Source organism: Podarcis raffonei, chromosome 15, assembly GCF_027172205.1.
Source record: "Podarcis raffonei isolate rPodRaf1 chromosome 15, rPodRaf1.pri, whole genome shotgun sequence".
In the NCBI taxonomy this organism is placed as follows: Eukaryota; Metazoa; Chordata; class Lepidosauria; order Squamata; family Lacertidae; genus Podarcis; species Podarcis raffonei.
The window spans coordinates 32,673,182-32,700,976 of NC_070616.1; the positions used below are offsets into that span (position 1 = coordinate 32,673,182).

Consider the following 27,795-nt stretch of genomic DNA (forward strand, 5'->3'; position numbering starts at 1 on the left):
CGTACCAAGGCACCTGAGCCACAAAGTTCCCAGGAGAACAATAAAACACACTGGTTTATGGGTTCAAATAGGCCACAACTTTATTGGTTACAGATGTGAGGGGTTTGGCTTAGGCATTGAGGTGAAGCCAGGCTATATCTTGACTCCTGCCCTGCAGGGAGTCCACGGAAGGGTAAACCACTGACAGGAAGTGCCCTATAATTTATGTCAGATAATGGGGGAAGGAGAATAGCATGTTAAAAGCTCTTGTTTTTTCCTGGCTGGTGTGTACGCAGCACGACTCTGGAAGTAGCAGCTCCTCTGGCATGCTCTCTAGAACTGATCTTCTCTAGACTAAAACCCAGACCATTCAGATTTTTTTTATCAGCTGACAGCTCTAAAAATAAGTAAATGTATGCAGAGCAGCCTAATTTGTGCACAGTGGATGCTGGCAACAGGTTTGAGCTGTGTGTGTGTGTGTGTGTGTGTGTGTGTGTGCAAGTGTTTGGATTGCCTGGACACATATTTTGGCGGGGGCACACACTGAAGAAGAGAGATTCTGAGCAGCTCCAGGGAGAAAAAAATCCCCAAAACTGGGATACTTTGGGCAGCCGTGTCTAGCCTTAAAGCCAAGGATAAAGCCTAGGGTTGTTCAGTCTTAGAAAGATGGGGCTTAATACAGCAAGACATCCATTGTTTATTTTTTGGGGGGTTGGGGCTTGGTTAACTCAAACTTCATACAGCAATCTTCATGGTAAGGAAATGATTTTTTAAAAAGGAACAACACAAAATACAGAATCAGAACAATGGTAGTGGAAACACGATGAGCGAAATCAAGAGCATTGACACATGAACCTGACCATAAATAGCCTATGAATACAACAAAAACATATTAACAGTGTGCTTTAAAGAAGAAAATTCCTGGATTATCTGGCACCCTGCAACATGAACCTGTTTCAAGTTCCAAAGCTTAGGAGCCATCATTGAAAAAGCCTGATTGGAAGTCATTGTCAGTGAAATACACTGTGGGAACCACCAGAAGAGTCTTAGTGACTCATCTTAAAGAGCAGAGAGGTACTTATGGGAGAAGGCACTCTCTCAAATAGCCTGGACTAAGACCATAAAGCAGGGATGGAGAACCTTTGGTCCAAGGGCCAAAGGCAGACTTCCAGGTCTCTCCATGTGGCCCTTGGAACTCTCCCCAGGCTAACACCCCCCCTCCATGGCTACATCTTTAATGGCCCTGCTTTGCACCCTCTTTGAAGGCATTTGACTGACTAGACTGTGCCCTTGAACTCTGATAATGCCTCTTGTTGGCCTGTATGGAGGATAGAGGTGGGTGGTTGGTCCATTAGCATTTATTGCTCCACTCACTTCTGATTCTGGCTCCACCCACCAGCATGTGGCCCTCAGAAAGTTGCCTAGAAGCAAATGCAGCCCTCAGGATGAAAAAAAGGGTGTTCCCAAAAGGGATGCAGAAGGAACCCAGAAACAAATGGACAAATACAGAATCAAAGTTTAAATGCTCCCCGCATTTCACACTAAAAGTAAGTCTGGCTCCCATGTTCCAAAGGAACTGCCTTTTCCGAACAACTTTTGAGCGCAGATCAGGTAGTCCAGCTGGAAAGCCACGGCAGATTGCACAGCAGTGTAAGGTCACTGTCTCCAAGTCCTGTGAAAATTCACAACACAGGAGCTAAATTCTAAGGGTAGGAAGTCCATAGAAAAGCTAGTGTTCAGTGCTACCTAGCAGGGAAGCTTGCGGAGTCATAGTAAATTACACTAAAAACTCTGATTGGAGAAGGGGGCAAGTGAACCACAGCTCCTGAAGGAAGTAGCTAGAAGTTATTATGAAAATTCACCAGCATTTTAGTGTGAATTATACATATTTTTGTTTGCAATTTTGCCTAGTAGACACATTTTTGCAAGACAATAGCCCCCAAATATGATGCATTTTCATATGTGTTTTACACAAAGATGTACTTTACCCTGGTATATTCATTTTTGTACACATTATTTTGCTGGAGAACGACCTTGCAAAATTCAGAGACATGAGAATTTGAAAGGATGTCTGTGTCTCGGTTTGCATATTGTTTTGGAAAGTGAAAATAAGGTAGGTTGAAATGCAAAATGAATAGAATTTCTCCACCACCTCTATTCTGGAGGAGCTCTCAGAAATCTAATTCAAGTTTTAACAATGCAGCAAGCAGATTAGGGGCAGTTTAGGACACCCTTTGAAGGATGTCCTAAACATCTTCAGAGGAAATGTTCTTCATCCAGTAAAACAAAATGCTGTAAAGCGATAACAAACCCACCCCACAGTTACAGAGCAACCTTAGACAAGAAAATTCTTGAGCTGGGATTTGGTAGTGCTGGTAGTAGATGCAGGCCTGCTAGATATGTTTTCCAGAAGATGATTTTCTGGCTGGCTTTCTCCCTGCAGAGAGGCCTCAGAGATTCCTGGAGCTGTGGCATCTTCCCTTTGGAAGAGAAGAAGGGGGAAAAAAGAGATGTTGAAGCAGGTAGCATCAGCCAGACGGTCACTGTTTTCAAGTGAGATACCAGTGAATTCAGGCTGCACAATTATACTTGACTGAGGTTTTGCAGCAATTCGCTAAGGTTTGGGGCAAAAGTCCTTCCCAGTACTAGCTTGAGATGCTAGAGATTGATCCTGGGTCCTTTCCCATGCAAAACATGTGCTCTGTCCATGAAGGTAAAAAAGGTAAAGGTAAAGGGACATGGGTGGCGCTGTGGGTTGGACCATGGAGCCTGGGACTTTCCGATCAGAAGGTCAGCGGTTCAAATCCCTACGACGGGGTGAGCTTCCATCGTTCTGTCCCTGCTCCTGCCAACCTAGCAGTTCGAAAGCACGTCAAAGTGCAAGTAGATAAATAGGTACCGCTCTGGAGGGAAGGTAAACGGCATTTCCGTGCGCTGCTCTGGTTCGCCAGAAGCGGCTTAGTCATGCTGACCACATGACCCGGAAGCTGTATGCCTGCTCCCTCGGCCAATAAAGCGAGATGAGCGCCGCAACCCCAGAGTCGGCCATGACTGGACCTAATGGTCAGGGGTCCCTTTACCTTTACCTTTACCTTTACCTTAAAGGACCCCTAGACGGTTAAGTCCAGTCAAAGAGGACTATGGGGCTGTGGCGCTCATCTTACTTCCAGGCTAAGGGAGCCAGCATTTGTCCACAGACAGCTTTCCAGGTCGTCATGTGGCCAGCATGACTAAACCGCTTCTGGTGCAATGGGACACCATGACGGAAGCCAGAGTGCACGGAAATGCCGTTTACCTTCCCGCCACAGCGGTACCTATTTATCTACTTGCACTAGTGTACTTTCGAACTGCTAGGTTGGCAGGAACTGGTACAGAGCAACGGGAGCTCACCCTGTCACAGGGATTCGAACTGCTGACCTTCTGATCAGCAAGCCCAAGGGGCTCAGTGGTTTAGACCACAGTGCCACCCGTTCCCCTGTCCATGAAATACATGGATTTCTCTCCATGAAATCCAACTTCTCTCTACATTTAGATCCTGAACAGCAGACTGAGCAGGTGCACACATCAGCTGGTCACATTTTCCCCTATTGTAGCCTATTAAGTGGAGTAGACTGCATTGAAAGCTTTTTATCTTTTATATCCCATGCCTTGAAAAGTCAAGATGGGTAGCAAACAGACAATAGTGGAAAAGACTTTTTAATATATTTTTTTAAAGTTTCCTTTCAGTGTGAAATTAACTAAACCAGAAGCTCCTTGCACCTGTCTGGTCAACATCACTTTTTTTTTAATTACCAGTCAACAGGACCTAGGAATTGGGAAGGGAGTCTTCTTCTCCTTCATTGCATCTTTAGATAATCCATCTGATTTGCAGAGCTATCAAACTACCTGTTGAATCGGACCTCGTGCCAAAATAGTGGTAAGAGGGAAGACTGATGGCATTGCATAGCCTTAGTGTCAACAGGCCTCTGTGAATTTCTGACCTTTAGGCAGCCTTCCCCAGCCAGGTGTCCTCCAGATGTTTTGAACTATAACTCCCATCACCCTCAGCCAGCACTTGCGAGTAGTAGTCTACAACATCTGGAGGGCATCAGGTTGGAGAAGGCTGCTTTTAGCTCCTGGCTTCCTTGTTTTTGCATCTTTTAAGGATCAGTTGGCAAATGATGCTTGCTTAGAACCAAGGCGACCTTGAGGCAAGCCAATCTAACCTGATTTCATTCCCGCTGTATATGGACTGGGTCGTCTTCTTCTCCTTCTGCTTCCTAAAGCGTAAGAACCAGAGGACTATTCCACAGAGCAACAGGAGCGCTAAGAGGACCCCTATGACAGCTCCTGCAATCACTCCAGCTTCCGCAGTGCCTGTTTTATGGAGAGACACAAAACACAAGGCTTCAGTCCTCAGCAGCGGCACAAAAATCTTAACGATTTAGTCTATTTATTAATTGATTTCCACAAAGCGGTCTCCAAACAACTTGTGGTATTTTAAGAGGAAAAAGCACAACAAATTCTGGAAGAAGAAGAAAATCGTTGTACAATGCAAGGGGTACAACAACCAGTAGGACAGACCCAATAAAACAGTATTATGCCTCTGAATACCAGGGGAAGGGAAGCACAAAGTGCTGCCCCAATGCTTCCCATTGGAGCATCTGTTCGGCCACTGTGAGAACAGGACACTGGACTAGATGGGCCATTGGCCTTATCCAGGGGGCTTGCCTTATGTTCTTAGCAGCAAAAACATGCTCCCAATAGAAAACAAAATCATTATAGTCCAGCCTGGGAGAAAAGATAAGATTTTACCGGGTATGAACTCACAGAATGCCTGAACATGGCTGTTTGTTTTTTTAAAAAATCAGTTGTATTATTCTTCCTTGCATCTGGTGGCAGAGAGTTCCACATGCCAAAAACATTTCCTTTTCTACCTTCCTGTGTTAATTTCATTGGAAACCTATTCTTACGCTTCAATCGTGTAAAGATCTTCCCCCTATTTTACACATCCTCCTCTCTCGTGAAAGTGTTGCAAAGGCCTATTTTTGTTGCTGCCCTCTACTTCTATTTCACTTCTACTAGAACCTTTTTTTTCTCAGATACTCCCTGACCACGTGGTGCCAGTGGAGATGCTCAAGATACAGCTTCGCACCATATGGCTCTTCCCAACTGCTCTACTTTTATAAGCCATTCATTTTCAGAAATGGATTTTGAACATGAAGATGCTGAAGATCCTACTTTCTCTACTTCCTATAGATTTTTTTTTCCTCCTCAAAATCTGAGAGAAACAAAAATAGACTTGTGAGTTGGAAACCTCAAACCGTTAATTTAATTTCAGAATATCAGAATATTCTTGTTTGCTTGCTTTCACCTACCCTGATGTAAAGAGATAGAAGTTCTCAGCTCATTTATTTCCAGTATCCTAAAAACGTGGTCCTTTTCTTGACAATTTAAGCATGGGTGAAGAACCCTTGACCCTCCAGGTGTTGTTAGTCTATTTATTTTGAAAATTTCTTGATCACTTGAAATCTCAAAGAAACGTACAAAACGGAAATCTGATGCAACCTATTAATTGTTAAGCTGGGGATTCAATCAACACTGGTGCACTCCCAGAACAATTAATTTGCATCCATCTGTCTTGAGAGACGATGGAGTGTGCCGGGGTTGAAGTCAAACTGCTGTGTTAACAGCACCCGAGTGACATCCCCAGGGCACAAGCCTGGGCACAAGCCTGGGCAGCATGTATGAAGGTCCTGAGCTGCCCAGACAACAAGACCCCCCTCTCGGCCTTGCTTGCCAAAGGAAAGCAGAGCAATACATTTGACACTCGCTTGGCTGCAGGAGTCTCTGGAAGGAGATGTACAAGACACCATCCAGCCCTCTGAGGGACTCCACTCTTGATTTGTGTAGGGCAAACTCCATAGCCTTTGTGGGATGTAACATCACTGAAGCAGTCAAATACAACATTTCCTGTTTGCCCAGTGTGGACACACAGGGGAATGTTGCTCCAGCCAGGAGGACTTCCTGTCACACCTGGTCTTCAGCATCTTCTCCCCTAAGTATGACCAGGGAGATGGGTGTGACCCTGGCAGACCCTACAAAAGGACCAGTCATGTAGCCATCCATCTCTCTCTCTTGATCCCTCCTCTCTATTTTGCCTTTTGCTGTCTGCTGGCTCTCAGCGAGCAGCGCATGGGCTCATCCCTCACAGAGGATGAACCCACACTTTTCTCTGTAACTGTAACGACAAGCTAAGGCCTGTCTTCAGGACTATACAGCGGTACCTCGGGTTACATACGCTTCAGGTTACATACGCTTCAGTTTACAGACTCCGCTAACCCAGAAATATTACCTCGGGTTGCTTCAGGATTAGAACAGAAATCGTGCAGTGGCGGCGCAGTGGCAGCAGGAGGCCCCATTAGCTAAAGTGGTGCTTCAGGTTAAGAACAGTTTCAGGTTAAGAACGGACCTCTGGAACGAATTAAGTTCTTAACCCGAGGTACCACTGTACTGTGAACTGAATGTAAGTAAACCTTACCATTATTTTTAAAAGAAGACTGTTGTGTCATTGTTGTTCTTAAGAGGGAACTAAAGGGGATTTACCAGGAACAATCCAATCCAGACAGGTCAGACTGGATTGCTTAACTCAAATGGTTCTCATGAATCCATCAACTGGCTTCCAGCAATGTGCTAGGGAAGGTGCTCTGCTACTAGCTCACTAGCGTGAGTGAGGCAGGACAATATTTAATCAATATATCCTCTCCTACTATCTTCAACATTGCCACACCTTTTTCTTCTCCCAAAGCCATCCTGCAAGACAGTGGAGGTTTAGGACCAGAGTTTTCCTTCTCCTAGATGGGCTGCTTTCCCAGGTTGACAAACCTCCTCTACCCTTCAATTCCTTCTGTGGCACGTGCAGAAACCGCCTTGTTGGCCGTTGAATGCTCTTCCTGTTTCATCACAGCTTATAGCTTAACAAATATAATTATTACCTACCTATCTAACCTGCACATATTTTGGAAAGAAGGTCCCACACAGACCCCAAACAGAGAATATGTTTAAATGCATGGGAAAGATATAGAAGGGGGGCACCAACAAGATGTGACTTAGGGGTGGATGAACCTCATCTCCTGCCTTTTAAAGTTAAAAGCAAATGCAGTAGTGATTGTGGGAGAATTTGATCAGGGCTGTAGTGCAGGGAAGGAGGGTGTTTTCCCAGTTTAAATTTCCTCCCTCCATGGATGCTGCTACCTGCTTCTTAGGAAACAGACAGGTAACCCTGAAATCTTTTTGGAAACTGAAGTGAAGCTGTTTCTTTCAGGATATGACATGCATTTATTTACTCACATTTCACTTTGTTCTGTATAGCCCATCACTGAGTGCTTCTCTCTCTCTCTCTCTCTCTCTCTCTCTCTCTCTCTCTCTCTCTCTCTCATTTTTATTAAATTTTCTGTTTTACCATTTAAAATGCTCATTTAAACATCCTTAAAATAGCAATGACTTCCCTTCTTCTCTTTCCATGGCTCATTTTGCATATCATAAATCCCTGCACATGTCACAAAAACTAAACCATTCAGTATTCCATTACTGCATCCATTAAAACTGAATAATAATAATAATAATAATAATAATAATAATAATAATAATAATTTATTATTTATAGCCCACCCATCTGGCTGGGTTTCCCCAGCCACTCTGTTGAATTTATCTTAATCCTGCCAGTGTTCTCAGGTGTACACAATTTCCCCCCATATAGTCAATAAACGTTTCCCAGTCTCCTCTAAACATATGTTCTTTTGCTCTCTTATTCTATATAGTGGTACCTCGGGTTAAGAACTTAATTCATTCTGGAGGTCCATTCTTAACCTGAAACTGTTCTTAATCTGAAGTACCACTTTAGCTAATGGGGCCTCCCGTGGCGGCCGCATGATTTCTCTTCTCATCCTGAAGCAAAGTTCTTAACCCGAGGTACTATTTCTGGGTTAGCGGAGTCTGTAACCTGAAGCGTCTGTAACCTGAGGTAACACTGTATGTTAAGTCTGCAAGCTGCGCATATTCTGTCAGCTTAAGTTGCCATTCTTCTTTAGCTGGGACCTCACTCGTTTTCCAGTTCCACTTTATCTCTTGAGGCTTTTCCAACTCCTTAGGAGTCTCTCATATCATTTTTAAACTATATCTTTAGCCCTTTCTCCAGCTTCCCCCCTATGCTTCATCTTCACTTTCTGGGGAAGGGCTGTAGCCCAGGGGTAGAGCATCTGCTTTGCGTGACAAAGGTCTCAGGTTTGATCCCTGGTGTCTCCAGCTAAGGCTGGGAGAGCTCTCCGCCTGAAAACCTGGAGAGCTGCTGCCAGTCCGTGTAGACAATATGGAGCTTGATGGACCACGGGTCTGACTCAGTAGAAGGCAGCTTCCTATGTTCCTAAACCAAACCAGTCCCTTGCCTTCAATTAATATTTCATTTTTCTGCTGCCATCCTCTCCGCACCCTCAAACCCCTCTGCATGTACGCTCGGTGTTTTTATCCTTCTATCGTTCCCAGATGCCGTCCAATTTCTCCTCCTAAGTCGCCGTTCAGCCAAGAAGCGAAGCCAGCGAGTGGGGGGAATCTGCCCACGGAAATGAGAGCTAATTAAATGAAAGGACCTGACCTGAGTAGGAAGCAAGTCAGAAAAACGGGATGTGAGTCGTTGAGGCGGCAATCAAAGCCCGGCACATTCTGGAAAGCTGTCAGAGCATAAATGGGCCAGATATCTCGCTGGTACCAATCAGTGAGTACCAGCAATGCTTAATTTAAAAGAAAATAATACTGGTATTTATTTATTTGCATGCCAAAAATATGCTTCCAATCTAACTGGGAATCACAGTTAGTCACCCAGAACTCTTTTCTCCTGTTCCCAGAGTTGTTTGTGGATATCTCAGGCTGCAGCAGAATGAGAGATGAAGGAGAGCAGGGATTCTGGGAGTGGCTGCAGAGATCATATAACACTGGTCCTGAAAGACCTACATTGGCTCCTGGGTACGTCTCCAAGCACAATTCAAGGTGTTGGTGCTGACCTTCAAAGCCCAAACAAAGCACCTCTGAAAACAATTTCACAAAATGGCACAGGCATGGTGGACAGAGCTTGGTTACTTGGTGTTCATGACGTCATGGACAATGACCAATAGGTACCTTTCTATGGCGCTCACATAGCCATGTTTCTGTTGGTAGCAATTGTTGTTGTTTAGTCATGTCCGACTTCGTGACCCCATGGACCAGAGCACGCCAGGCACTCCTGTCTTCCCGCAGTTTGGTCAAACTCATGCTGGTAGCTTCGAGAACACTGTCCAACCATCTCATCCTATGTTGTCCCCTTCTCCTTGTGCCCTCCATCTTTCCCAACATTAGGGTCTTTTCCAGGGAGTCTTCTCTTCTCATGAGGTGGCCAAAGTATTGGAGCCTCAGCTTCAGTAGCAATAGATGTGCATTTTGGGGGAAATATCACATTTCCCCATGTACAGGATCACATTTTCCTATGTACAAGGTGTATGCACAGGGAAAGATGAGATCCTGCACATAAGAAGCATTAATCCAAGGAGAGGCAGCTGTAATGTGCGAAGCAAATGGGTCATGACTCCACAGCTGGCACAGGTTTGGTTTTTTTAAAGCACCTTCTCATGGAGAAAGTTCTTACAATGAATTCCCTAAAGACGCAACATCAAGCCAGCATAAATTAACTTTAATGACAACCTTCAGCACAGCTGCAACAATTCATATCCCTAGAAATATGATCGAATGCCTATTATGTCCTGGGCATTGATGAGAACTGGCTCTGAGCCCAGAATTCTCTTGAAGAATTAACAGCAACATCGTTGGGGTGTCAAAACAGAGATTCAGTGAAGCAGATTTAGCTCAGGGATTTATCTGGTGAATAGGTGGGAAAGTGTTATTTCAGTAGGAACTGTTGAAAGCTGACAGCGAGAGGTGCAAAAGATAGGCAGGTAGGCAGGCAGGCAGGCAGGCAGGCAGGCCAGGAGAAAGTTGTTGGAAAGACCTGACTTCATTTTAAAGGTGACTTTATCTGTCTCCAGATTGCATGACTACCTTCCACAGATCCTCTAATGCACTCTAGCTATTATTTTAGCTATCCTGTTTTGAATTTGTTCTTTATTTCAGTGCACATTTAGGCATGAGATAAGGATTCAGATTCATTAAAGTGTTTGTAAGGCACCTGAGGTCCTTCTCTCTCTGCAGTGCAGGATCTGTAATGCAGAGGTTGAAAATGTAAAAGGTAAAGGACCCCTGGATGGAGTCCAGTCAAAGGGGACTATGGGGTTGCGTCGCTCAACTCACTTTCAGGCCAAGGGAGCCGGCATTTGTCCACAGACAGCTTTCCGGGTCATGTGGCCAGCATGACTAAACCACTTCTGGTGCAACATAACACCGTGATGGAAGCCAGAGCGCACGGAAACGCCGTTTACCTTCCCGCCGCAGTGGTACCTATTTATCTACTTGCACTGGCATGCTTTCGAACTGCTAGGTTGGCAGGAGCTGGGGCAGAGCAATGGGAGCTTCCCCAGTCATGCGGATTCGAACTGCTGACCTTCTGACTGGCAAGCCCAAGAGGCTCGGGGGTTTAGACCACAGTGCAGAACACAACTGCAGCATATCTAACAGGTGTCCATCCAGGATCTGCTTAAATACCTCCAGCAAATGAGAGTCCGCGACTTCCCAAGGCAGTCTGTTTGCTCCACTGTTGAACAGCTCTTGCTGTGAGGACGTTTCTCCCAATGTTTAGACAAAATCTGCTTACCTGTCATTTCCAGACATTAGTTTTCCTACTGCCTACTAGAGCAGAGGTGAGGAATCTTTGGCCCACAAGCCAAACTTGACCTGCCAAGGGTTCAAATATTTGGAAGGCTACAGGTTCCCCACCACCGCTTTCTAGCGTCAGGAAGTGAAAGGTCTAGGATTAATTAACACAGATGCAAGGCTGCAATCTCATGCTCGTCATGTGAGATATTATGTATAATTTCTTAATTTTACACATCACTTGGGAAGACAGGAGAACTAATGCCAGTGTACTGGAAGAAGCAAAGGTCACCAGTGTTGAAGCAATGATTCTTCAACTTCGTTGGACTGGCCATGTTGCACAGATACCTGATTATCGTCTTCCAAAGCAACTACTCTAATCTGAACTTAAAAATGGAAGGCGTAATGCTGGCGATCAACAAAAGAGGTTTAAAGACGCTCTCAAGGCAAATCTAAAAAAATGTAGTATAAACACCAACAACTGGGAAACACTGGCCTATGAGTGCTCCAACTGGAGAACAGGCTTTACCAAAGGCGTCATGAACTTTGAAGATGCTCGAACTCAAGACGAAAGGGAGAAACAAGCTAAGAGGAAGGCATGTTTGGCAAACCCTCACCGCAATCAATTCCTGCCCAAAAAACAATGTCCCCACTGTGGAAGGACGTGTGGGTCCAGAATTGGCCTCCACAATCACTTACAAACTCACTGTTTAAACCGTGTTCATGGAAGTCAATCTTACTTGGCTACGAGTGAGAAGAAGAAGAAGAAGAAGAAGAAGAAGAAGAAGAAGAAGAAGAAGAAGAAGAAGAAGAAGAAGAAGAAGAAGAAGAAGAATTTCTTAAGCCAAAGAACATGTTGAAGGAAGGCAGATCTCTTTGCAGTCCCAACCCAAGACATTTTTGTTACATTAAGAGAAGCAGCAAATGACTCCTTATCTCCACTTTCTGCCGCATGTCTATAAACCCAGATCGCATTGCAGGGCTGTTGGTTGCCATTCACTCTCACAATTTCAGCTCCTTCTTCCATAATATAAAAGTAACATAGCAGGGATGTTGTAAGCCACTCTCAGCCTTAGATATGCTTCCAACCTGCAGTGAACTGTCTTGGAGCACTGCCATTAAGTTATATTCTCTCAGCCTCACCCTAGGGATGGGGGAGAAATGGGATTTAGTTCACAGTTCAAGGTGAATCTGCCTAATTTGTACCTTCAGAAACAATATGGCAGCCAAACTCGGCCATCCTTCAAAATTCTCACTTCTCCAAATTTTGCAATGCAGTGATACAGCTATGTAATGCATACAAAAATTTATCTACTGGGATAAGGTGTGCATAAGAATGTATCTATTACTGAAAAACAACATGCAATAAATGAATTATATCAGGGGAAGTTGCTATGCAAAAACTTGTAGAAAAATTACACACAAAATTAGGAAAATTTTCTGGTGAGTTTTCATCAGGAATTAGAAAAAAGGGGTGTGGAAATGTGAAGAACTGTATGCAACAACGGCAGCGAGTATGCTACTAGCCCAGAGATGGAAGGAAGGAGAAGTACCAACAAAAGAAGAATGGCAGATGAAACTGATGGAGTATGTGGAAATGGCAAAACTGACGGGGAAGTTCCGAAACCGGGAAGATCAAGTATTTTCTAAAGACTGGAGTAAATTTGTAATTTATTTAAAGTACCACTGTAAACCGTTAAAATCTTTGGAAGGTTTGTAATGACACTTGTAATGTGGAATGATTTGTGGTAATTATGGTTATATAATGGATGGATAAAGGTAAAAGATGCAGAAAACTTAATCTTGAATATGGAACCCATAGAGGGAGGGAAGGAGGACTGAAGGCTCAAAAGAACCCCTGTATTTTATTGTTTGAAAGGGTTGTGGTTTATATGTATAAAATTATCAAAAACTCAATAAAAATTACAGTGGTACCTCTGGATGCGAATGGGATCTGTTCCGGAGCCCCGTTCGCATCATGAGCAGAATGCAACCCGCATCTGCGCATGTGCATGTTGCAATTTGCCGCTCCTGCGCATGACATCATTTTGAGCGTCTGCGCATGTGCGAGCGGCGAAACCCGGAAGTAACCCGTTCTGTTACTTCTGGGTCGCCGTGGAACGCAACCTGAAGACGCTCAACCTGAAGCATCTTTAACCCGAAGTATGACTGTATTGTTGGGACGCAGGTGGTGCTGTGGGTTAAACCACAGAGCCTAGGACTTGCTGATCATAAGGTCGGCGGTTCGAATCCCCGCGACGGAGTGAGCTCCCGTTGCTCGGTCCCTGCTCCTGCCAACCTAGCAGTTCGAAAGCACGTCAAAGTGCAAGTAGATAAATAGGTACCGCTCCAGCGGGAAGGTAAACGGCGTTTCTGTGCGCTGCTCTGGTTCGCCAGAAGCGGCTTAGTCATGCTGGCCACATGACCCGGAAGCTGTACGCTGGCTCCCTTGGCCAGTAAAGCGAGATGAGCGCCGCAACCCCAGAGTTGGGCACGACTGAACTTAACAGTCAGGGGTCCCTTTACCTTTACCTTTTTACCCCCAGCACACCTGCAATGTGGGAACATTAATGCTGGAGTATCCTGTTTCTCTTTTTCTCTCAACCACATCCTGTAATATACCAGTAGGTGGAGACAGAGAAAAAGACCCATCTTGTACTTTGGCTCAAGCCCAGATTCTGACTATACTGGGACATAGTTGGGAAAAAATCGCATGTCAATTAATAAATAAATGCAGATACATGTTGGTCACTAGATGGCACTGCAAGCTCATGAAGATTTGCCTGAAATAGAGCGAGAGGACTTTTTGCAAGTGGGGTCTATATTGTCAAACAGAAAGAGTGGATTTATCTTTCATAAAGGTAGCATGCATCCTTCATGTCTCTCCTAGGCTGCGCTGGTGCTGCAGCAGGGATAGCCATGGCTCAATGATGGGGCCTCTGCTTTCCATGCAAAAGATTCCTGGTTCAATTCCCAGCATCCCTGGATGGGACTAGGAGAGATCTCTGCCTGAAACCCTGGACAGCTGCTATCACTCAGCATAGACAACAATAAGCTAGATGGACCAATGTTCTGGCTCAGTTTTAGGCAGCACCCTGTGATCTCAAATATTCCAAATAAGAAGGATATGGCTATCAGAAGTTACTTGCCATCACATGGCCGTGTGCCACTTCCAACACAGGCTGGCCCTGTTAATAGGCAAGGTGAGGCAACAGCCTCACGCATCAGATGCCAGGGGCAGAAACAGTAGCCTTCTGGACAGCTGCGAGGATGCTATTTGCCCAGAGATGGAAGGAAGATAATGTTCCAACCAGAGAAGAATGGATAATCAAGATGATGGACTATGCCAAAATGGTAAAACTGACCAGGAAAATCAGAAACCAAGAAGACAAGAAGTTTAACAATGAATGGAAATTTTGTACAGATTACCTTGAAGAATGCAGTAAACATTCAGAAACGTTAGCATGATTGACATAGCACTTGTCATGTAATAACTGTATGGATAAAATTGGATATAATTTTTTGGGATAAATATTGTAAGATGGAAACCATGGGGGAGCAGAGGGAGGTCCAAGGATTCAGGGAATCCTATACATGTATAAAATTGATTATATTTGAATGTAAACAGCATTCCTAAAAACTGAAAATAAAAAAATAAAAAAGAAGAAGCCGTAGCCTCCTGGCAGTTCCCTCTGATGCATCCCCACCCAAGCGTTCTTCTCTGCTGGGAGGCACATGGTCTGCTATCCACCCCCTAAAGTAGTCTGTTGCCTTCAGGGGGGCACTGTCCTGTTGCCATTTTGATCTAAGATTCAGCAGCCAGCCCAGGTGGTTTCTGTAGGTGGCATGCAGAGGGGCTTCCTGTTGCCCTTCGCCTCAGGTAGCCCAATGTCTTTGGCTGGCTTTTTAGCTAGTTCCAACCCCCTCCTCCAAATTTTGATAGGTCCCACACTCCCAAGGCTGGAGAGAGATTCCAGGGCATTAAGGACCATTTTATGTCCTTAATCACCCATTCAGTTTCTCAGTCACCACTATGTGATACAGTCAAACCTCGATTCCCGAACGTCTCCGTTTTGGAACGTTTTGGGTCGTGAACACCGAAACCCAGAAGTAAATACTCTGGGTTTCGAATGTTTTTCAGAAGCCGAACATCCGAGTGCAGGAAGCTCTTGCAACCAGTGCTTTTTTTCTGGGGGACACAGGGATTTGCCAACAAAGGTCCGTATAGTTAAAGCTATGGTTTTCCCAGTAGTGATATATGGAAGTGAGAGCTGGACCATAAAGAAGGCTGATCGCCAAAGAATTGATGCTTTTGAATTATGGTGCTGGAGGAGACTCTTGAGAGTCCCATGGACTGCAAGAAGATCAAACCTATCCATTCTGAAGGAAACCAGCCCTGAGTGCACACTGGAAGGACAGATCGTGAAGCTGAGGCTCCAGTACTTTGGCCACCTCATGAGAAGAGAAGACTCCCTGGAAAAGACCCTGATCTTGGGAAAGATGGAGGGCACAAGGAGAAGGGGACGACAGAGGACGAGATGCCTGGACAGTGTTCTCAAAGCTACCAGCATGAGTTTGACCAGACTGCGGGAGGCAGTGGAAGACAGGAGTGCCTGGTGTGCTCTGGTCCATGGGGTCACGAAGAGTCGGACACAACTAAACGACTAAACAACAACAAACATTTTGTGACTCTAAGTTTGGCCTCATTGAGGGGCATTATTTCAATATAAGTAGAAAAATTAGAGTACCCTGAAACATTTTTTTTAATAGAAAAAAAGTACTGATTGCAACCAAGCAGCACCTTGGTTGTCAAACATTTTGGAAGCCAAACGGGCTTCCGGAACGGATTACGTTCGACAACTGAGGTTTGACTGTATCTCACTTTGGCTTACTGAGATGTGTGGGATATAGCTATTAATGATCAATTAACACGTACCATTAAGGTAGGACAGGGAATATGCAGGAGAAATGACTTTGAGGAGTTATGGAGGATATTTGTAGAATTTGTACTGTTAAAACGGAAAGGGGTCAAACCATCGCAAGACGTGTTGAAATTTTGGGAGGTTGGATAGTTACAATGGAATGGTCTCGGTGGTGGGGTGAACATTTTTATTCTTATTTATTTATTATTATTACTTTGTCCAATAAATAAATAAATTCCCAGGCTTACTGAGGTGGCCAAACTCATGACAACAGCCAGGCACTCAAGCAGGTAAACACAAAGCTAGACACCTGTCCTCACCTGTCACCTGAATGGTGAGCTCGCATTTCTGTTGTCCAAACTCATTGGAGGCAAGACATTGATAGATCCCAGAGAATGCGAGTGAGATGTTTCTCAGCCACAGATTCCCTGTTTTGTCATCTGTGGGGAGGGAAGAAGGAAAAAGTGAAGTTTAGGGTCAATTTGCCCAATCTCAAAAGAACGGCACAGCCTGCCTATTAATTGCTGGACCCTGTAAGCAGATGAAAAGATTAGCAGGATTTTAATCTCACTTGTAATGTAACAAATACTATGGACAACATGGTTAGATTTGAAATATAGATTATGAAATAATATGCAGTTGAAAACGTTGAAAATAGGACCCATGGAGGGGATTGGCGGGGTGGGGCCGTTTTTAGATTCAGAGAAATCTCTCTATATGGATAAGTACTTGGTTTTGTTATAAACTTACACTGTGGTACCTTGGTTCTCAAACTTAATCTGTTCTGGAAGTTCGTTCCGAAACCAAAGCGTTCCAAAACCAAGGCGTGCTTTCCCATAGAAAATAATGCAAAATGGATTAATCCGTTCCAGACTTTTAAAAACAACCCCTAAAACAGCAATTTAACATGATTTTTACTATCTAATGAGACCACTGATCCATAAAATGAAAGCAATAAACAATATACTGCAGTCACTCACTCACTCAGTCAATCAATCAATCAATCAATCAATCAATCAGTAGCTGAACTGGGTTCCACACAGTCACAGAAACAAAACAAAAAAGCCTCACAAACAAAAACGCAAAATAAATAGTAAAAACAGACAGACCTCAGCGTAACACTCAAAACAGAGGTGTGGCACTCAAATCGGAAGTCTAACACTCAAAATGGAGCATGTTTGGCTTCCAAAGAAAGTTCGCAAACTGGAACACTTACTTCCGGGTTTGCAGCGTTTGGGTTCCAAGTTGTTTGAGAACCAAGGTACCACTGTATTTGTAAAATCAAATAAAAACGATTTTAAAAATATATATTGCTGGACCCAGTTCGTTTGGAGGAATTCAACGTGGCACCCCATTCGATCAGTGCTTCCCAATCTTTTTCCGACCATGGCCCCCTTCCGACCTCGTTTCCTTCCTGTGGCTCCCCCCCCCCCGTCCTACCAGTAGGAAGGTAGCTATTTAAATATTTTGTTTTGCAAAACATGCTTTATTTTTATTTTTAAAAAGTAATTTATACAAAATACAATTACATAAAATGATAGGAACATAATGAAATATTATTGAAGCAGAGGGGGAAACCTGCAGATAACAGTCCAAAAGCATACCCTCCAACATTTCTCCAATGAAAATAGGGGTGTTCTATTCCATAATACTAATTTTACTGTTTATACCCCACACATCTTACTGGGTTGCTGCAGCCACTCTGGGCAGCTTCCAACATATATAAAAACATAACAAAACATTTTTTAAAACCTATGCAAGGCTGCCTTCAGATGGCATGGCGGTCAGAAAACTCCACACCCTTCAACACTTTTCTGGTGAAAATAGGGATGTCCTAAGAAAAAAGTGGGACATTCTGGGATTGAATCAGAAACTGGGATGACTTCTGTAAATCGGGGACTATCCCTGGAAAATAGGGAGGGTCTGCAAAAGGCGCACAAGGAGTTCTGTATATATGGGAGAATTTTAAAAAGCAAGTGGCCCTCAATGACCTGGTGCAAAAAGATCTTTTCATCCAGAGGAGTCCTGGCTGCCTATATTAAACACTGTAGCCTAAACACACAATTACCTGGGAGAAAGGCCCACTGAGCTAGGCTTTTTTTCTGAGTAGACAGTCATTTACGTAGGTCATTCCTCCTCGAACGGTATAGCATGTCTTTCTCTCTCCTCCTGAAACTGCTGTTGACAAGGGGGACGCAGGCCTGGCCGACCTGGAAATGTGGTGTTTGCATCGCCAAATGTTGAAGGGTGCAATTTGCAGTTGTTTGGTGCCGTTTTCGAGTGCATCAGACAACTGGAATTTGGGCAAAATCAGTGACCTGCGGGTTGGGGCACCGGAAGCTCGTTTTATGGCGTGCTGTGAAACTCAGCAATTGCACTGCCACATGTTGCAGGGGGCAATTTAACCAGCAGTGATGGGCCAGAGACAACAACAGTTGGAGTACAAAACGTTTGCTTCTACAAATACTCACTCACTCCCCTTGTCTCCCTTCAAAGAAAGCAAGAGGCTTTATCAGAGATAAAGGACACAGTCCAGTTGGGCAAAATCTCTCAGGGAGAGTTAGGAGTACAGCCCATTGGGAGTGTGGCCGGGAAGGGGGATCCCTTGTTAAGCATTTGGATGACATAGATGGTCAGATCCAGTTCCCTAGGTAAGGTTCCCCATCCCTGTTCTAGCTCAGCATCAATCTGCAGAAGGTAAAAGGTGAAGGACCGCTGGATGGTTAAGTCCAATCAAAGGTGACTATGGGGTTGCGGCAATCATCCTACTTTCAGGCCAAGGGAGCTGGCTTTTGTCCACAGGTAGCTTTCCGGGTCATGTGGCCAGCATGACTAAACCGCTTCTGGTGCAACAGAACACCATGACGGAAACCAGAAGGCACAGAAATGCCGTTTACCTTCCTGCCGCAGTGGTACCTGTTTATCTACTTGCACTGGTGTGCTTTTGAACTGCTGGGTTGGCAGGAGCTGGGACCAAGCAATGGGAGCTCACCCTGTCACAGAGTTTTGAACCGCCAGTCTTCCAATCGGCAAGCCCAAGAGGCTCACTGGTTTAGACCACAGCACCACCCGTGTCCCTACACATCTATCTGCATTACCCTGTTGGTAAGAACGAAAATTGCACCAATGCAGTTTTCCTTTTCCAAAGTGTTCCTTAATAGTAATGTATCTGAAGAGAGTAGTTATTCACTTACCTTGCACCATATTGGACAGAGGTAGTGGAGTCTTGGTATCCAGCCGTGTCCAGGAATAAGTTGGCGAAGGCACACCTTCGGAAGAATTGCAGGTCAGGCGGGCGTCCGAACCCACGGAAGCAGAAGTGGTCCCTGTGCACACTGGAGTGGATGGAGGCACTGGGGGGGGGGGCGAAGAGATAATTCAGTGCCAGGACACATAGTATAATAGAATTGTAGAGTTTGCCTTTAAATTTATTTATTTGGTTTTTCAAATTAAAATTTTACAGAGATATATCAGACATAAGTCATAAAGAGGAAGCAGTCCCAACTAAAGAAAATTGGCAAACCAAATTAATGGACTATGCTGAAATGGTGAAACCATCTGGAAAGCTCAGAAAACAAGAGAACAAGAAATTTAAAAAAGAATGGGAAATGTTTATTTTGTATTTGCAGAAGTATTGTAAACAAGTTAATTAATACATTGGCAGGATTTTAAGAACACTTGTAATTTTAGAAATAGGACAGGAAATTTGAGGTAAAATAATAATAATTTGTAGTAGAAATGATTTGCAATTGAAAAGAAAATTTAAGGAACCAGGGATGGGGATGGGGGAGGGAAGACACGGTATTCAGAAAATTCCATTTTATGGATTTGACATTGTTTTTGTGTATATTTCTCTTTGTTTATGGTTGGTTTTGTATTTGCTATTGTGCGTCTTTTACTTTGGTTATTTTTGTTGAAAATTTAATAAAAATATTATATAAAAAAGGAAGTGGTTCAATATGGACAAAGCCCCCTTGAAGGCATACTCCTGGGCCCCCATCTGCACTATGCATTTAAAGCACTATCATACCACTTTAAACAGTAGGGAAAAGCATGTGATGTATCACTGTAATAAATGTTAAACTGAACAATCGTGTGTTCTTGGCTATTTGTGTGCAGGGAATCCGTGACCAAGGGAAAGAGACAGTGGAGGAAGACTGGAAGAAATTTAAATTTTATCTTAAAAATTCTTGTAAAATTATTGAGTGTTAAAATGTCATGGGTAAAGTTTAGCAGATTTGCAGAGATGTGACTGGATAAGAGGAAAGAAAAGGGTTATAGAAAGGAATTTATAAGTAATTCGGACCAAGGGTTGCTGAAAAAAGTTTAAAACAGGGATGCAGAAAAGGGAGGCATGGGGAAGTCGTTGAAATTGGGTATATGAATTTTTTTTTTGAAATTATACATGTTTATATGTTTGTTTGTCAGTGTTTGTTGTTTGTATTGTCTTATATTATATGTTGAAAAACTAATAAAAAAATCTTATATATTTGTGTGCAGGGAGAAAGGGACTGGGGGGGTTTCAGATGTACCCCTTCACATGGAAACCCAACACACTCTGAGGGGTGTTTCCAGGGTTTGGGGGGGGGGTAGAATGTGCTTTAAATGTATGGTGTTTATGCAGCCATAGAGTCACAGATCTGAAAGAAGTCCAAGGGCGAGAGCATGCCCATCAGATGTTTGTCCAGATTCTGCTTGAAGATGTCCTCTGGAGATTAAGAACCACCATCCTTCTAGGTAACTGGTTCCCTTGGCAAACTGCTCTTAAACTGAATACATTTCTCCTTATACATAACCAAGTTCTCCCTGCCTGCAGCTTAAACCCATTCAGCCAAGTGGGTTAACTTAAATCCAACTTAAACCCATTCCCCACCCTGCCCTCTGGGGAAACGGAGAAAAACGTTTGGCCTGCTTTCAGCCTGGCTGCAGGACTGCATCCCTTCTATTCAATTGTTATGTACTGAGTTGAATAGGATCCAAAATGCAGCAGTCTGATTGGTCCTAGAACAATAGGATTCAGAATGCAGCATTCTGATCGGTCCTAGAACAATAGGACCCAGAACGCAGCAGTCTGATTGGTCCACAGGAGCCCCCCAATCCAGCTCCAGGTGGAAGTGAATCTGCAACCTGATTGGCCTACAGGAGAATCCTGGAATTAGCCAATCACGTGGGGCCCATTGTGAAAATAATTGTGGCATTTGCCTCTTAGGTGGGTCATAAGGAAAGGGTTAAAATGAGTGTGATGTGATTGGCCAGTGGAAACTGATAGGAGGAGTTAGAGGAGAGTTGGAGTTGTGTGAAAGTCAGTTGAGAGTTGGGAGTTGGAGAAGAAAGAGGGAGAATAGTCTGGGTTGGTCGAGGTGTGGTGAGAGAGTGAGAGGAATTGTTAGGTGGAGTCAGATAGTTAGTTGGGATAATCAGTTTGAAGTTGTTAAGAACAAATAGGACAGTTAAGGAAATAAGATTAAGAAACTGACAAGAAAAATTAACTAAAACCATAAGCTTGTTCATGCCTATAAATAAACTTGATTATTTGTTAATGTTAACAACTGACTGGACTCCGTGTGTACCCGTGAGAAACGGGTTGGTGGCAGCGAAGAAAGCAATCACAGTGGTGGCACAGGGTCAATAGACCGTCAAACGTCCGGGGGCCCTGTGTGATCGCCACAATAATGTATATAAAGCAGACATTCTGGGGGAACTTCCATTCCTCCTCGCCACTATGAGCTGAATAAAGAGCATGAAATCCACTCTCAACTCCGAGTATATTTCATCAATGTTAAAAGGGAACTGGGACTTACTTAAAACTGTGAGCTGGACGAGCCCAACGCTTGTTCCATAGAAGTCCGGGGGATTGTTCACCTCGCAGATATAGGTGCCAGCATCGGATGCGTGCAAGTCAGTCAGCTGGATGGAAGCATCACCCAACGTGGGAAGATCTTGAAGGAGGCTTAGCCGTTCACTCTGGGAGCCTGGTTTGTACAGCTTATTATTTGTGAAGTAGAGAATCTGTAGAGAGAAGGGAGGCTCCGCTGGATACAGGCACCTCTTCAGAGTTACCTGGGTGTATCCCTAACCTGTTGATAAACCCATGAGGTTACTTGAAGGAAAGACACTTTTAACATGGGCTGGTGAACCTGTGGCCCTCCAGCTGTAGTTCTCCACCTGGATCTTTGGTTGTGTTGCCACCCAACAACATCTGGACAGCATCAGGTTCCCCATCCCTGACGTACAAGCTATAACTGAATCATGCGCTGGAAGTTAAAATAAAGCTGCTATCCAAAGCATGCTTATTTGAAAGTTAACAGCATCAAGATCAATGGGACTAACTTCAAGTAGATACATATAGTGGATAGTATGCATAGGCAGCTATGTCAGATTATGGCCCATCTGTGCCACAAAGCTATGTCATATTATGGCACATCTGTGCCACACATTGCTTATACCAGTAAAACAGTTGTGGCGCCCTAAAGAATGTTGGGAACTGTCATTTGTTAAGGGTTCTGAAAGTTGCTAGGAGACCCCGATACCCCTCCCAGAGCTACAATCCCCAGAGTTCCCTGTGAAGAGGAATTTAATGACCTGGAAACTACAGCTAATCCAGAATGCAGCAGCTAGACTGGTGACTGGGAGTGGCTGCCAAGACCATATAACACCAGTCCTGAAAGACCTACATTGGCACCCAGTATGTTTCTGAGCACAATTCAAAGTGTTGGTGCTGACCTTTAAAGCCCAAAATGGCCTCGGTCCAGTATGCCTGAAGGAGCATCTCCACCCCCATCGTTCAGCCCGGACAATGAGATCCAGCTCTGAGGGCCTACTGCCGGTTCCCTCACTGCGAGAAGCAAAGTTACAGGGAACCAGGCAGAGGGCCTTCTCGGTAGTGGCGCCCGCCCTGTGGAATGCCCTCCCATCAGATGTCAAGGGAATAAACAACTATCTGACTTTTAGAAGACATCTGAAAGCAGCTCTGTTTAGGGAAGTTTTTAATGTTTGGTGTTTTATTGTGTTTTAATATCCTGTTGGGAACTGCCCAGAGTGCTGGGGAAACCCAGCCAGATGGGCAGCGTATAAATAAGTTGTTGTAGTTGTTGTAGTTAAACCACTTGGAAAATAAGGAGCCCCTAACAACTCCCAACACCCCTAACAGACTACAGCTCCCAGGATCCTTTGGGGGAATGCCATGACTGTTTAAAGCTGTATGCATTCAATGAGAGTGCAGTAGTGTCTACCTGCATACACAATAGCCGAGCTGCAGAAACAAACTAGTGTACACACTTTCACACGTAGGGACAGCTTATGTTTGCATTCAATGGAATGTGTGAACAAGCCCCTAGATATAACCCCAAAGAGCAACACTGCACAACCTAATACCCATTCTATAAGGATCAGGTGGCTATTCTAGAATAGCGAGTGAACAAAGGGCAGAGTCATGGTTATCGTGCTGGACTTCAGCTGGGGACACCTGTGGTCAAATCCCTGATCCGTCATGAGGGGCACTGGGTGACCTTGGACCAGTTGCTGCCTCTGCCTACCCTTCCAAAGAGATGGATCATGTACCAGCCAAGGCTACACTAGCCCTCTGTCACCTCACCACCGGGGCGTGGGTGGCGCTGTGGTTTACACCACTGAACCTCTTGGGCTTGCCTATTGGAAGATCAGTGGTTTGAATCCCTGTGACAGGGTGAGCTCCTGTTGCCCTGTCCCAGCTCCTGCCAAGCTAGCAGTTCAAAAGCACACCAGTGCAAGCAGATAAATAGGTGCCGCTGTGGTGGGAAGGTAAACGGTGTTTCCGTGCGCTCTGGTTTCCGTCACGGTGTCCTGTTGCACCAGAAGTGGTTTCGTCATGCTGGCCACATGTCCCAGAAAGCTGTCTGTGGACAAACGCTGGCTCCCTTGGCCTGAAAGCGAGATGGGCGCCGCAACCCCATAGTTGTCTTGGACTGGACTTAACCGTCCAGGGGTCCTTTACCTTTTTTTTTTAACCTATCACCACCACTATCCTGAAACTCACAACAACTCGCAAATAAATGCAGCTCTAGCAGATCACATCATTACACCTGCTGTGAAAACGCTGCTGCTACTCTAGCAGTTTGTCCAGAGAACCACCTCTTGGAGTTAGAGACTGACTCCAATGCTAGAACTTCCCATCTCATCTGCTGAATGCAGCTTGTCTTCTCTTCCTGTTGATCAGCTGGAGAAGAGCCTGACTCTGAACTTAGGCATCTGAGAAATCTCTTGAATCTTATCCAGCCAAACCTTTTGGGAGTTGGGTAATTTTAGCAGTTTCTGTTTATAGCTCTAGTTCTTTACATTCTTAACCCTGTGAATGTGTACTCAGAAGTTAGTCCCACTGTTTTCAGCAGGCCTTACTCCCTAGAGTGTGTAAGGTTGCAACCTCAACAAATTTCAGACAAAGGGTTCATCCACAGTTTTCTGCTCGACCTCCAATTTGTAGGCACTGTTCCAAGTAATTTTCCTTTTGCCGATCTCCCTCCTCAGGGAAAACCCTCCCTTTAGTGCTAGATCAGAGCAAACGGCAATCAGGAGAAAACCCAAATTGCTATTTGCTCTGATTAAGCACTAAAGAATGGTTTTCCCTGGAAGAAAGCAGTAGGACAATAGGAAGCCCATAGTTTAAGAAGAATGTCCTCCTCCCCCTCCATTTTTTTTTTAATTCTGAGGTTCGGTTGGTTGAGATCAACACATTCTCCTTATGCAACTTTCGTTATGGGTCACACCACGGCCCCCAAGCCCTTCACCTGTTTCCCTTGGTCGGGAGGAGTTGAGCCGGGTGCAAACCTCCATTCAAGCACAAAGTTTTTGTCGACAGACGTTTTGTAATGACATGGCAGCTCCACACTCGAACCTCTCCGCTGCATGACTGGATCTTGTGGTACAGTCACCTCCACACACACCCCACAGCCTGCAGGGGAAATGAAAGAAGAAGCTCACCAGTTTGATCATTTCATCTCTTGGATTACTACAGAGGAAGTTGTGCCCCCCCCCCCCATGTTGTTGGAATTCCAGCCTCCATTGACTCCAGGAAGCATAGTCACAGGTTAGGAATGATTGGGTGTTTTAGTCCAGAATGAATGAATGAATGAATGATATCTTTATTGTTAAAAGCTATAAGCCGTCACAATTGGTCACAATGCATAAAATACAAATAATTGATTTAAAACTGAACAACAACAACAGCAAAGCAAACATACAAAAATGCCAAAATCACACCTGCATACGTTAAGCACTCTACATCTCACACTCCCCCCTTATGATACTTGCCTTGGTGCCTAGCTCTCAACTTACTTGCAGCCAAGGCAAATTTTGCAACCTGTGTACTAATAAATACTAGATATGGGTAGGTAGCTGTGTTGGTCTGCCATAGTCAAAACAAAACAAAACAAAAATCCTTCCAGTAGCACCTTAGAGACCAACTAAGTTTGAGCTTTTGTGTGCACGCACACTTCTTCAGATACATGGAAACAGAAGTCACCAGACCCTTATATATAGTGAGAGGGTGGGGAGGGGTATTAAACAGGAGGGTGGTGGGAATGGGTGATTGGCTGATAGGTGTAGTAAACCTGTTGAGGACTGTTAACGACTGCAATTGGTCTTACAGGAAAAAGCAAGGGGTGAGATTGCCAAAAATAGCTTTATCATGTATAATGAGATAAGAATCCAATGTCTCTATTCAGACCAGGTCTCTCCATGGTTATGAGTTTGGTAAGTTTGGCTAGAGATTTGCTCAAGGGGAGGTCGGTTGGAAAGAGAGCAAAGGATGTAATCAAGGAATTCTTGTCTAGGGGATGTATATAAAGGGCATTGTAACAAATAGTGTTGAATGTCCTCCATGTCTCCTGACTCATAGACGCAGTCTTTGGTACACAGGGGTGTTAGTTTTAGTTCAGCAACACTTGTAGGGTATTTTATTTTGTGTTTTATTCTTTGAATTGTCCTGAGATCTTTTGATGAAGGGTGGCATATAAATTTAATAATAATAATTAATAATAATAGGGGCACAGGTTCCGCATCCCTGGATTGTTAGCATCTTCATATCTCTGGTTGTTGTTGTTGTTGTTTTGTAAATCCTGTATCAAGAAACTGCTAAACACACTTTCAGGTTGCTTGTTCAACTCACCCTATCCCTGTAGCAGAGGGATGAAAAAACCTCTGGCTCCCCAGATGTGCTGAACTACAACTCCCAGCCTCAGCAAATAAAGCCAATGGCCAGCAGTGAAGGGAGTTGTCGTTCAGCAACATCCAGAGGCCAAAGGTTCTTCACATCTGCAAAATCCAGAGGTTTGCACACACACACGCAAGCACAAGGCGTCCCAGCTGAGGGACACGTTCCAGCCAGGCAAAAATCGCTTGAAGAAGGAGCAGTACCAGTGAGTGATCTGGCTTGGGGAGATGATATTGCCAAGCAACTATCCCAGTGACCAGAGAGAGATACAAATTTATAGCAAAATTATTTAAATAACCATTCTCTGAGGTTCTCTGAATCTCCAGACTTCCTCTCGTCCCCTATATGGGTCCTTATACCAATATTTACAACTACATATGAGTCCATTTTCCATACTTTTATACTCACGAATTATCTATAATTTTCGTTACTTTACAAGTGAATCTTAATAGTCCAGCTAAAGTTTTAATTTGTTTACAATGGTCTCCTAAATAAATTATAAAAAATCTTCCCATTCTTTTTTAAAGTCCTTGTCTTCTTGATTCCTGAGTCTCCCGGTTAGTTCAGGGCATAATGGTCTCTGATAAGTGTGGTTACGATTGCAGCAGTCATGCATGCTGGACTGGGCAGAAGGTAGATTGTGGGCAAATCTCTGGGTGAATTGAAGTAGATCTGTGAGGACTTTTTGAATTGAATTGAAGTAGATCTGCGAGGACTGTGAGAAAACAACATTGTTCATGTACGGAATAACGGCGGCCAGAATTTTAGTAGCAAGAAATTGGAAAAACACAACAATACCCAACACGGAAGATCGGCAGATCCTAATGGTAGAATATCTGCAGCTAGCGAAAGCGACAGGAAGAGTAAGAGACCAGCTGAAACAAAAAGTCTATAAGGATTGAGGAATCTTTAAAGAATATTTAGAAAACTATGGAATAAAAGGAAACATCTTGGCAGAATTAGACTGATCCCTGTATTGTATAAATATAAGTTCGTAGGGAAGTAAAAAGAAATTATATAAGAAATATGTAACTGTGCGGTATAAAGTAATGGATAGATAAAGTACAGCGAGATTAATTGGAAGTCAGTTTTTAATTTCTTCTCTATAAGTTTTATAATTGTGTTCAGTATCAGGAGTATATATGATGATAATTATATTAATCTTCTTGTATCTTATAGTGTGGTGGTTTGTTTGATTTTTCTGTTATTTGTTTGTTTGTTTGTTTGTTTGATTGTATGTTTGTTTATTTGTATGTACGTCTGTTTTCCCATAAATGTATTTTAAAGTTATAAAGATATATATATTTTTAAAATAAAATGAAGTAGATCTTCGAGGACTTCTGACTTTGAGTTGTTTAACGATGGTGACAACTAAAAGACTCCCCGCCCTCCGACACTTATGCTGCTAAAATGAAGAAAATTGGGGTGGGGGAGTTGTAACCAAAAGTGGAGGCAGGTCTACTCAGAAGTAAGTTTCGGTGAGTTCAATGGGACTTGCACCCAGGCATGTGGCTATAGGTCTACAGCCTTTCTCTCCAGAGAGTTAGGAATGCGGTGGAAGCAGGTTCCTCGGTTTCGTTTTTGTCGGGTTGGTGTTGGTTAAATGTTCCCAGGTGTCAAAAAAAAAGGTCCTTTATGTATCTTAGGTACTCACCAAAGATTGAGATGAGAATCAGGCTGCAAGAGATGGAGGGAGTCAGGAAAATCACCGTGAGAGCCATTGCTCTGCTGGGAGGCTGTGACTTTTGGTGCAAAAGCTGAAACTCTACTGAGACTAAGCAGGGCTGTTTTTTATCTTGTACGTGAGCTAAAACAAACAGCCGAGACGTAAGCTCTGAACCACCCTCAAGCACAAGAGTCTCCCTTGATACGAAAGGGTGGAGAGGTTTCTCCGTAGTGCTGGCTACAGCTTAGGGGCCGTTCACACAAAGGATGGAG

At 44.0% G+C, this 27,795-nt stretch overlaps 1 protein-coding gene across 1 annotated transcript; it reads right to left on the bottom strand.

Moving 5' to 3' along the window:
• Window positions 1–54: 54 nt before the first annotated feature.
• Window positions 55–27,733, bottom strand: VSIG2 (V-set and immunoglobulin domain containing 2). Its single transcript, XM_053366714.1, has 7 exons — window positions 27,512–27,733; window positions 24,434–24,597; window positions 21,473–21,680; window positions 18,866–19,024; window positions 15,992–16,111; window positions 4,185–4,335; window positions 55–2,459 (listed from the first exon to the last, which is right to left on the bottom strand). The coding sequence occupies exons 1-7, from the start codon at window positions 27,576–27,578 to the stop codon at window positions 2,315–2,317; spliced, it is 1,014 nt and encodes a 337-aa protein (XP_053222689.1). The 5' UTR covers window positions 27,579–27,733; the 3' UTR covers window positions 55–2,314.
• Between the last annotated feature and the right edge of the window lie 62 nt (window positions 27,734–27,795).

Bases quoted from the DNA above. Each gene is read 5' to 3' on its own strand.
- VSIG2 (XM_053366714.1), bottom strand. From the start codon at position 27,578: ATGGCTCTCACGGTGATTTTCCTGACTCCCTCCATCTCTTGCAGCCTG. The intron at 21,681-24,433 runs GTGAAGGGCTTG...TTCTCTCTACAG, and splicing joins CTCCCGACCAAGGGAAACAG to ATTCTCTACTTCACAAATAA. The intron at 2,460-4,184 runs GTTAGATTGGCT...TCTCTTCCAAAG, and splicing joins TACAGCGGGAATGAAATCAG to GGAAGATGCCACAGCTCCAG.